Here is an 11,448-nt window from a genome sequence, read left to right as displayed (position 1 = left end):
AGATTGTCTCACTCAGTCGTTTTATGAGCGCCCATTATCGTAATTTTTGCACTGCTCCTAGTCCTATATCACCTTGTATAAGTGGCTTCGTCATATTCATAAATATAATTTGAATCATAATATCACGAGTTAGAATTTAAACCGTTGCGAATTGCAATTTTAAGATCAGTGAACTTTCTTTTCCTTATTTTGTTATGATTTCCAAGTTACTAATCTAAAATTGCATCTTCAAACGCGAAAAATAGCCAATATTTATAATCAGAAAACATGAATGGAAGAAGCAAAAAATAAAATAAAATAATAGACACACGAATCAAATTAAGATAAAGTGGTAAATATTTTTTTATTTTTAATTAGGGGTTTGAATTTCAGTTCTTTTGATATGAGAGTACCTTTATAAGAAACTTTTTCATTGCGAATTTGATTCGATCACGCTCTAGTACAAATATCAGACACGATGATATTTTCTTTTTAAAAAAATGATAACACTTCTATTGAGGTCGGCATGTGGCGGGACCCCCAGTGACCTTTACACCATTTTGATGAATTGTTAGGTGAATTTTACATTTTTTAAGTTTATACGAGAAAGACTATCCCTCATCCCTAGACCCTAAACAGAGTTTCAATTTTTTATTTATTTATTATTATTATTTTTTTTTATATATTTGAAAGAAGTCTATTTATAATCATTTTTAAAAATAAATATTTGTGTGGGTTCTTTTTTCTTTTATTTTTTCCCGGGTGGTGGGGCTAGGGGACGACCTTCACATGTCTTTGGTTTTTCTATAAAATTCTTTCGAATAGTGTCACTTTATTCTAGCTAATTATGAGACCAATCTAATATATATATATATTATCTTGAATCTTTTTATCTATATTATCATTACTCCTAACATAAAGAGAGTTCATATATACTTTATATATGCAATTCCCCTAAGTTGTTCGAAAAGTGATCTTCCTACTCCCAAAAAGTACCTCTCAAATAATAATTACTTTTNATTATCTTGAATCTTTTTATCTATATTATCATTACTCCTAACATAAAGAGAGTTCATATATACTTTATATATGCAATTCCGCTAAGTTGTTCGAAAAGTGATCTTCCTACTCCCAAAAAGTACCTCTCAAATAATAATTACTTTTTATATATATATAAAAAAAGTTTGATCGAATATGCTATAGTAATGAGCAAATTTTGATTTTTTTTTAATATATGGCTTTGGCTTGTATAGAAGTTTGATCAAACATGCTATAGTAATTGAAAAATTTTGATGGCTCGTACGTTTATTCTTTTCATATGATTGTGAATCATTTTATTTTTTTATTCATGGTGTTGAGACTTTAGGTAGAGGGGGGATTATGAAAGTTTGATCGAACATACTATCGGACTTAACAAATTTTGATGACTCATACGTTTATTATGATCGTGATTCTTTTTATTTTATTTATTCATAGTGTTAAAACTTTAGGCCGAAGAGGGTTCTAAAAGTTTAATCGAACATGCTAAAATAATTAGCAAATTTTGGTGACTCATATCTTTCTTTATTCTTTCATATGATCTTAACTCCTTTTTAATAATTCATGGCGTTGGGACTTTAGGGGTGTTAAATGAGTACTAATTAGACATTAGGTCAAACATATATTTGATTATACATGACTTGTTCTCTACGCATTTCACATCATGTAATATAATGTTTCAACCTCATGTTTTTCATCAGGCAAAACAAGAATATCTTAACTAACATAATTCATTTCACCAACCTAATTCTTCAAGGCTAGAAAACAAAGAGATAAAAGTAACCACTTTTTCAAGGCATTAGGTATAATGTATGTCAAACTGAAATTATGTGACATCTCCTTTACAACTATATATGCACCCCATTACAAATATATTAAGTGACCTACTCCATATGCATTCTCCTATATAAGAAAATCAAATTAAACCCATTCTTCACTCAAAATTAAGAATACCAAACTCTCTTATCTTTTAAATTCATCAAAAAAAAAATGGGAAAACTTTTGGCTGCGACTTTTTTGTTCATGTGTTGTGTTGTTCCAAGTTTGGCCAAAGTTTATACTGTTGGAGACTCATCTGGATGGGGACTTGGTGTGGATTATACCACTTGGGCTAGTGGAACAACTCTTAATGTTGGTGATTCACTTGGTAAGTTTTCTCCCCCATATATACACATTTTTTTACTTAGCAAATCTAGAAATTATCATTACATATGAAAATATTAGGTAATCGTAACACACTCCATTTATTCTAATTTATGTGATATCATATATATATATATATGAAATGTTGATAAAATTTAAAAAAGAAAAAAATAATTAAACTTATCATTTGAAACAAACCTTAGACAATAGACATACTATAGAAATTCTCTGAACGTCGTTGAGATAACGCACAAAAAGCTATAAATTTTTCGTAGAGATAAAATGAGAAATTTAAAGTTAATTAAATTGCTTTTAAATATAGAAAAATAATATTCTCTCAGCTACATAAGTTTATATGTCAAGCAATTTGAGACAAAAAGAGTTTCTAGTTTATATGTCAAGTAATTTGAGATAAAAGGAGTATCTTTTACGTTGTGTATATAAAAATTAAACTCGTAATAGTAAATAATACTTTATTTTATTTTTGTAGTTTTCAACTATCCAAGTGGTCACACGGTAGATGAAGTAAGTTCTAGTGACTACTCTTCATGCACTACCGGTAATTCCATAACGTCCGACAGTAGCGGCGCCACCACTATCCCTCTCAAGACCGCCGGCACTCATTACTTCATTTGCGGCGTAACGGGCCACTGCAGCGGCGGCATGAAGCTAGCCGTCACCGTGGCAGCAGCCGGAGGAAGTGGTGGTGGAGGTGGTGGTGCTACCACACCATCAACCGGCACCACCACGCCAACAACCGGCACCACCACACCAACAACCGGCACCACCGCTCCTAAGACTGAAACTACTACTACTGCACATCCATCTGCATCAGTAACTTTGTCACCATTTATTCCTTTGTTAATTTCCGGTGTGGTTGCAATATTTAGTTATTTTGTTACTATTTAATAAGCTTAGCCAGGATAGAGGCAGTGCCACGTTGTGACCATTTTTTATTTCCCTTTTGCTTTGTTGATTTTATTTATGTTTACTCCTTTTTACTATTTGATTTGCTCTTTGTAAGTTGTTGGGTGTTGATACATGTCTTGTTTTCATTTGTGATTTATTGGCATGTCATGATGACTCTTTTGGTAAAGTACTCCCTTCTTGTTTCATATTAAAAAAAAAAATTCATTTCATTTCTCCGTTTTAGCTTATATTAAACATTGATTCAAACATGAGGAGTACGTTATGCTAATGTGTTTTGAATGATTTAACATTTCAGAGTTACAAATTGATATGCATATTGAACTATTCATATAGCTGATTGACCTCACAACTCAGACAGACAAAGCGAGAATAAGAAAATCTAATTATATTTTCTCATTTTACTTTAGTATTAAATAACTATATAAAATTTGTAATAGTAGTCAAATTTAGAGAATCATTCATAAGATTAGTTTAGTATAATATAAAAAGAAGGGAGTATTTGATGCATGATTATGATTTTTGATGGTCCGTCAAAACATTTTTACATGATCTAATCAAATAAATCCAATTCATTTGGGTTGGGTCTTGGTAAGCCACTATAAATGTCCACGGCATAGTTCTAATAACTTCTAAGCCCAAGATTGTATTAAATTGACCCAATATCCAAGCCACAATGTATCAAGAGACATAACATGCCTAATAAAATCCAAGCCCAAACATTGTGTCTCTTAGTCAAAATGAAGGCCCATTGAACATGTACATAATTAAGGAAAAATGAATTTAGTCCCATCAAATACGGCATTATATGGCATAGGAAAATTGTATTGTTGCTATATTTTAAGGAGAAAATTAGCAAACTAGTCAAATAACTTAATTTAATTAGTAACAATTTTTATATTTTAAAAATATTAGTAAAAATGTTAAAATGTCATTATTTTAAAAAAGATTGTGTATTCTAATTTACTTCCTATTTTATCCCATTTTAATTATAAAATTTTCAATTAATCCTCTCTCATATGTTTTTTTAAGGAATGAAATATTTTTTCCTCTCATATTTAATTTTTTTCCATTTAAAAATTTGGCTCTCTTCTTCTTTTTTTCCGGAATTTGAAAAATATATTTATAAAGATATTCATACAATACCTTTTATTAAAATATGAACCTTTATTCGTTTTTAATATTTGTTTTATGATTTTATTTTTGTTTAAATTGTTCAAATTCTTATTTGTAGTTGAAATAACGTTTTGAGTTTGATAAACTCTAAGAGAAATCACTCTCCAATGATTGAATCTAAGAGAATTACTAGAGGTATCCAACTTAATCAACAATGTTCTATTTTTCAAATATCACAATTTCTACTTAGAACACAAATGACGATACTTTTATATTTTAATTTGTTTATTTTGTATTTCAATATCACTTTGTATACAAACAAGTTCTATTTTTTTTATTTTGTATTTATCACAATACATTTGTATTTTAATTGAAGTGCGTATTTATTGTGCTCATTTTGTATTTCAATCTTAATTTTCAATGACAACAAGTTTGTATTTCTTTTTATTATGTTTTCCTCATAATTGTATACCAAGAACTTTTATATTTTATGTGTTCACTTTACAATTTAAATTAAAATTGAATATCGTATTTTGGTGAGTATTTTACTGTAATCATTTTGTATTTAACTCTCACATTGTATTCAAAAAAGTTTGTTTTTTGTATGTTCATCATAATGATATATCAACAAAATCAATTCTGTATTTCAACTGATGTGAATATTTATTGTCCTCGTTTCGTATTTTAACCTCAATTTTAATGACATTAAGTCTGTATTTCTTTTTATTATGTTTTCATCATAATTGTATATCAAAATTGTATTACATAACTGTCAAATATATTTTTTTATTTTTGTATTACCAAAATTTTACGAATTGTATTCCAATATAATCTAATCATTACATGTGAATACGATAAAGAAAAAATACATGATTCTAGAAAAAAAATAACATACATAATTAAAAAACTACAATCAATTGAGTTTGATACAATATTTTAAAAAATACTAATTCAAAAAATGCGATTTAATCGAATTCATTTCAACAAAAAATGAGAAGTATTAATGAAAATTTAAAAATCGATATTAGAAATTTAATGAACAAATGGGATGAGTTCTTTGTGTTTTTTTTTTGAATTTGTATTTACTTTTAATTTTTTGTAACTGATGAGACTTTTAAGCAATTGTTCCTTTTTAAAAAAAGTTATCTCCCCTAAATTTCTCCTTTTTGTTAGTTAATAATTATATTCTTTAAATTAAAATAAATAATAAAAACTTAAATAAACTAAAACTTTGACATTTTGTGTTAACAATGATTCCTATTAAATATTGACATTTGAAAAGTTTCCCTTATTTAAACTACCAATCAAATAAAGAAAAGTTTGTTTGCAATAAATTAAAATGTTACTAGTACTTATCTATGGAGTTTGAGATAAATATTAATTACTTTCTAGTTTTCTGGTACTTATCCCGAGAGTAAAAAAGTTGTTTTTATTAAAAATTATTTTCCAACTCCGTTCATAGACTTTCATACACAACGCACACTAAGTATTTGATATTTTCACGTCTCAAATTACAACTAAACGTGTAATTACCATTCACTAATTGATGCAACGAAAATCAATCAAAATATAGGGAATTCTAATATACAAAACACACATGGTAGTGCATCACTGTTTATTGTTATTTAATACTTTTATGTTACTAATACTTCAATTCCAGTATTATCTTTACACTAATACAAAATATTTAGTTTTAATGGGAAAAAAATCTTAAAATCTGAAATAATTATAAAGTTGGAGGGACCAGTAATGTCTCATCCGCCGTACTTGATGGTCTGTCATTTTGGCAGATACCAAACAAAATGGAAATAATCCTATCAATAAACAACTTAGCTTTACTTACTCCTAGGTATGTATAACGTGATTCCGGCCTCCAGAACCACATGCCGCACTATAACCAAAAGAAGTTGCAGCTGTCAAAACACGTGTCTACCTAGCAATTTCTTATGCTTTTTTTTTAGTCAATTAATCAAATTGAATAAATTTAATTAAACATCATAAATAAACGAAGAATTTATAATAGGCGTAATAATAGTAATAACAATGGTGATGATAATTAATAAACAATAACCATAAGCAAAAATCAAATCAATAGCATGTACGTAATCGTCACCATCACCCAAAGGTAAAAGTAAAAGAAAAAGGAGCAAAACGAATAATAAACATCAACGAGTAAGATGAACTAAAAATAAAAATCCTAAAATCATAAACATCTCTCTCCAGCAAATCCAAATGCAAATATCTCCTCAGATCTAAAACAGCAAAGACGCAGCGAAGATCGCTACGACGGCAGATCCAGCAACGGCGACTCTGTTCAAGGATGCAGCATTTGGAGAGGAAGTTGGAGAACCGCTTGGTGTAGCACCGATGGACGGAGCAAGAGCACCGCCGGCGGTAGGAGCAGAAGCCGGAGTCTCAACGGTTGGTGGAGCTGGTGGAGATGAAACTGGAGAATCAGAAGGGGAACTTGCAGCAGGAGATACTGAAGGAGCAGATACTGGGGTAACAACAGGAGTTGGAGGTTTTGCTACCGGTACCGGAGACGGTTTTGGTGAAGCTACCGGAGAAGCTCCCGGAGCTTGAGCAAAAGCAGATCCGGTGACCAAAGCGAACATGAAAGCAACAACGATAATCTTCGAGTAAGCCATTGTCTTCTCTTTCTCTCTCTAGAACTTTTCTGTATATTGTGATTTTTGTTTTTTTTTTTGTAGAGAGAGAAAGTGTATGTATTTTTGTAGAAGAAGAGTTGTAGAGACGAAGAACACCGCCACAGGGAATGGAGTATATATAGGAGGGAAGTGAAAACAAATTAAAATGAAAATGTTCACGTCTTCTGTTTCGGTGCAAAGAAATCAGGAGCGTACACGTGTATAGTTAGATGATCGAACAGATGAAGAGTTGCGAAACACTAAGGACCGTTTGATCAATTAATTATTCGCATCAATTATGGTTACCGTTATGATTGGCACGTTCTAAGGTGGAATTAAAAACTTTTTTTTGGTGTTGCCCACCTGGTTTGTGGGACCATACAACGTTTGAGGGCTAATAATAGTCAACAGAGTAAACCACTTCAATACAGTAATTAAAATCAAGTATAATACACGTATAATATCATATAAAAATGTGAGTTGATACGTATAATATACCAAGAATGTCACATAAAAGTATGGGTTGATACGTAAGGATATTGCACATTGTATTAGAGTAGAGTGAAGAAAATGGAAGTTTATATTCGATGGATTGTGTGATAAATTGCACCGTTGAACTATAGATGCAAGTTTTATAAAGTGGCGATCAAACAAGCTATGTGTTGAGTGAGTACGGTGTTGATTGGTCAAGAACTTGTATGTGCGAAAGATAAAAATTACCAAAAATAAAGATGTTATAATGGATGTGTGGACGGACATACTAGGTTAGATAGAACTAGGTAGGAACAAATATATGTAGGATAATGGAAGTGGTCTTCGTACATGATGGATAAAACAAGAGAAACGAGATTATGATGGTTCGGACATGTGAAAAGACAATGAACACATACCATAATAAGGAAATGTAAAAGATCAATTATAATGAGTAAAAAAAAATTAAAATAGCCCCAAAATAATATTAAAAAAGAAATTAAACTAACAGTAGATGTTTTTTTAAGTGTGTCAAAAAGCAAAACCACCAAATAACATGGACGAAGGTAGAATTGTTTGCTGATTAAAGGTTAGTAGCAATTATTAGCACTAACTTTACATAAAAGTTTAATTATACATTGAGATAAGCTCTCCCGGAAATTGTGAGCGTGAATTGTATCTGAAGGCGTAGTCTATTGGCTATTATCAATGAAATGACTAATTAAAATTACGAGATTTTAAATTTGAATATCTCAAAATACCGGTTAACTTATTTTTATTATTTAAGTCTTATTAGATAGTATTACTTTGATCAAGTCTTAATAAATAATATTACTTAATATTTATATATTTTGGTGGAATATAGCATAATACCTGTAAAATCAATTGAGCCATGTATGAGTTGGCTTGAATCGAATAATACTATGGTTATTATTTTCTCCGTTTTAAAAAGATTAATCTAGTTTGATTTGAAATGGAGTTTAAAAAAAGAAAGATGATTTTTTAATTTTGTGGTTCAAAATTAAAGTTATGTTAAATGTATCAAAATGTCCTTTAATCTTGTGGTCTTAAATATGTCAAAAGTTAAAGTTAAAATATTATATAAAAAAAGGGATGAAATAAATTTAAAAAAAATAGCACATTCATTTTTAAACGAAGGAAGTATTACTTTAAAAACAATAAGTGAGTAGTTATTATTTTATTTTTTAAAAAATGGATCGGAACAAGAACATAGTCATTATGAACTGCCACAATCATGAAGAATAATTGCTCACAAAAATCACAAACCAGAGCCAAAAAAAAAATGTAAGATACTTTTCTATTTTTAAAAAGTTCATTTGTGTTGCAAAATTGGACAAATAAAAACGATTATGTCCAACTTTTAGAATTATTAATAGTTTAAATTTGTAATTAACGTTTTAAAATGATATTTCAGTAACATATAATTTTGTGTCAGTCACAATCAGAGACTGAACCTTTTTAGAAAACAAGACAGGCTAAGGGACAGCTGTTATTTAATGGGATAAGAGTAAAGGAAAAGAAAATATTAAAGTACTATGTTGTAAACGTGTAAGTACATTATAATTTATTTGTTAACTGGCCCTAGAACGTGCAGCTTCTTTCCCATTCAGATTCTTTTTTTTTTCTTCTTTACAAATTACTCTTTGCCCGGAATAAACGGTTTGATTTTCATTTTATTGAAAATAATTTTCACGTTTATGAGTTTCTATAGTAATATTAAATTAATATATTAATCTGTTAAAAAATGACAAAAATTTTATATTAGTGATTAATGAGTGGCTGAATGTAGACAATCCCCCTCTCTTTGAGCTAGCTTTTGAGGTGATATCAGAGCAAGGTCCGTCTCACCCGTTGTTAGGGGTTTCAAAATCAAAATTATCCACGGACTAGATGCTAAACATTGGGTGTGAGATGAGGTGTTAAAGAATAACAAAAGTCTCACATCAGTGGTTAATAAGATGAGTGGACTCAGGCTTGAGAAATTCTCTTCCTTTTGAACTGAACTCTTGAAATGTGAGTTAGGCCTAAGACATAATTTCACACTATCATAAATAATATTCTTAGAATTTAGGAATTTACTTTTATTGTATGGCATAGTACTAACTTTTTATCAAACTGGAATTTATTGTTAATATATGACATAGTAGTAACTTTTTATCTATCCTCTAATTCTAATCAAAATTTTTGACCATTAAACATTACTTTCTCTGTCTCTTTATACTTGATCATATTTTTTTTCAGTTTTAACAAATCAAAAAAAGACAATACATTTTTTTCCTAATATGCTCTTATTTAATTCTAAAAGTACTATTAAGTTGTAATGCATAATTTTTGGAACCAGAAAATATATTTATTATACTTGAAAAATTGCATAATCTTTTAAGTTAAGGATAAAATTGTAATTAACCTATGATAATAATTGATGTCTTAATATGTGTGCTACTTATAAAGTCGATAACTAAATAGGGACCGAGAAGTATTCAATAAGAAAAAGATAACATATTCTGATAAAATTTAAAATAACATATTCTAATAAAATTCTCACCAAAATGATTTTTCTTTTTTTGTGGTGTTTTTTTCCTTCTTAAGCAAGAAAGTATTTATTTTCTTGTTTTTTTCATTTCACACACCACAAGAAATATTTTGTTTTGACTGTTGTTTGTCATTCCAAAAGATATAATCCAAAGGAAAAGTAATTTGCACGACAAATTAATACACGAAATAAGAGACGTGGTTCCAAAAACCCAAATTTTATGTGATTTACCAAGTTTCTTCTGTTTGGTCAACAACGTCGTATTCCCGCGTAGGATCCAACAATTTTTTTTTAAAGAAAAACGTGTTTTGTTTTCATTTCTTGTCTTGTGGTTAATTACAATACACAATAAACAACAAATAGTGTTTGCTTTAAAGGAAGAATACCCTACGCATCTCTAGAAAACGGTTGCTCTTCATCACCACAAATAGTACTCTCTACGTCTCAAATTATTTATAATTTTTATTCTTTTATACGTCTCTTAAGAAAAAATATAATTTGCTTCAAAATAATAACCATATTTTCTTTTTTGAAGGTCAAATTTTAACTAACTTTCACGGTTAAATTTGATATATTTAAAAACTATATAGAAAGTATTATATATTATAATTTTTACCATATTATCGTAATAAAAAAAATTGTGACAAAATGTTCTTGCTTTGTCTGCTAATAGTGTTTATACAGCAAACACAAGAAAAATTGGTGTACGTGTAAATAAAATGATCAGAAAATTTAAATTTCAACTCTTTCTTTTTGGCTATTCGAAATATTTTATTTTGATCCAAATGATTGAAACTTCTAATAAAAAAATGGAGAAATTTGTGGTGAGTGAGTTTATGATACCCTGTTACATTTTCTTTTAACTTGTAAGGTAACTTAAATCACTCTTCAAGATAAAGATAGAGTAGAGGTTATTTTTATGAATAGACAAAATTAAGAAAGTATATATTTATTGCACGTTTTGCCCAATGGGTTGATTTTTAACTTTTTTAAATATAAATAAATTGGTTTTAATTTTTACCCTTTAGCAATTAAACTTACATTCCATGAAATAGTTTTTTAAGAAATCCAAATTACGTTGATGGATACAATTTATAAAATATTATACTTCAAAAATATAAATCTATATCTCAAAAAAGTTATTTGTCATGAGGGGCAGAAGTGCAAATCACATTTTATTAGGTCCTAATTATTAAAGGTACGAGATGGACACCAAAATTATGGAAGTGAATCTAAAAGTGTGTGTAAAATTCCCTTCTATTTATTCATTATATCAAAAAAAAAAAAATTATTTAACATTTGCATATTAAGAGAGAAACATATATTTTTTTATGTTTTATTTTTCGAGATTCAAAACAATACATTAATTAATATAAATTGATGGTAAAATATTTATTATAGACATCGAATTTTTGTGAAACTCTACAAGATAAACTCAATTCTATTAGACTTCTTAGATGTTATTCTACCATATACCGTAGAATATGCTTATATAAAGCATAATATATTCTCTTTGTGAAGACATCTTGAAATTAATTTCATAAATTTTAAAAATATTTATAAAGAGATTAA

The 11,448-nt window shown here is 28.7% G+C and overlaps 2 protein-coding genes across 2 annotated transcripts; one reads left to right on the top strand and one right to left on the bottom strand.

Moving 5' to 3' along the window:
- Positions 1-1,836: 1,836 nt before the first annotated feature.
- Positions 1,837-3,259, top strand: LOC107016301 (blue copper protein). The gene is made up of 2 exons (XM_015216795.2): positions 1,837-2,164; positions 2,651-3,259. The coding sequence occupies exons 1-2, from the start codon at positions 2,008-2,010 to the stop codon at positions 3,067-3,069; spliced, it is 576 nt and encodes a 191-aa protein (XP_015072281.1). The 5' UTR covers positions 1,837-2,007; the 3' UTR covers positions 3,070-3,259.
- Positions 3,260-6,205: 2,946 nt separating this feature from the next.
- LOC107015552 (classical arabinogalactan protein 5) lies at positions 6,206-6,978 on the bottom strand. Its single transcript, XM_015215863.1, has one exon. It carries the CDS (start codon positions 6,849-6,851, stop codon positions 6,456-6,458), a length of 396 nt encoding a protein of 131 aa, XP_015071349.1. The 5' UTR covers positions 6,852-6,978; the 3' UTR covers positions 6,206-6,455.
- Between the last annotated feature and the right edge of the window lie 4,470 nt (positions 6,979-11,448).

The sequence above is a fragment of the Solanum pennellii genome, chromosome 4 (assembly GCF_001406875.1).
Source record: "Solanum pennellii chromosome 4, SPENNV200".
NCBI classification, from domain to species: Eukaryota; Viridiplantae; Streptophyta; class Magnoliopsida; order Solanales; family Solanaceae; genus Solanum; species Solanum pennellii.
The sequence above is the reverse complement of the archived record's forward strand: the minus strand, read 5'-3'. Positions and strand labels throughout refer to the sequence as shown.

What these genes read in the sequence shown, in the direction of transcription:
- LOC107015552 (XM_015215863.1), bottom strand. Translation starts at nt 6,851, where the DNA reads ATGGCTTACTCGAAGATTATCGTTGTTGCTTTCATGTTCGCTTTGGTC.
- LOC107016301 (XM_015216795.2), top strand. Translation starts at nt 2,008, where the DNA reads ATGGGAAAACTTTTGGCTGCGACTTTTTTGTTCATGTGTTGTGTTGTT. An exon ending in TAATGTTGGTGATTCACTTG is followed by an intron (nt 2,165 to 2,650) that starts GTAAGTTTTCTC and finishes TTATTTTTGTAG; the next exon opens with TTTTCAACTATCCAAGTGGT.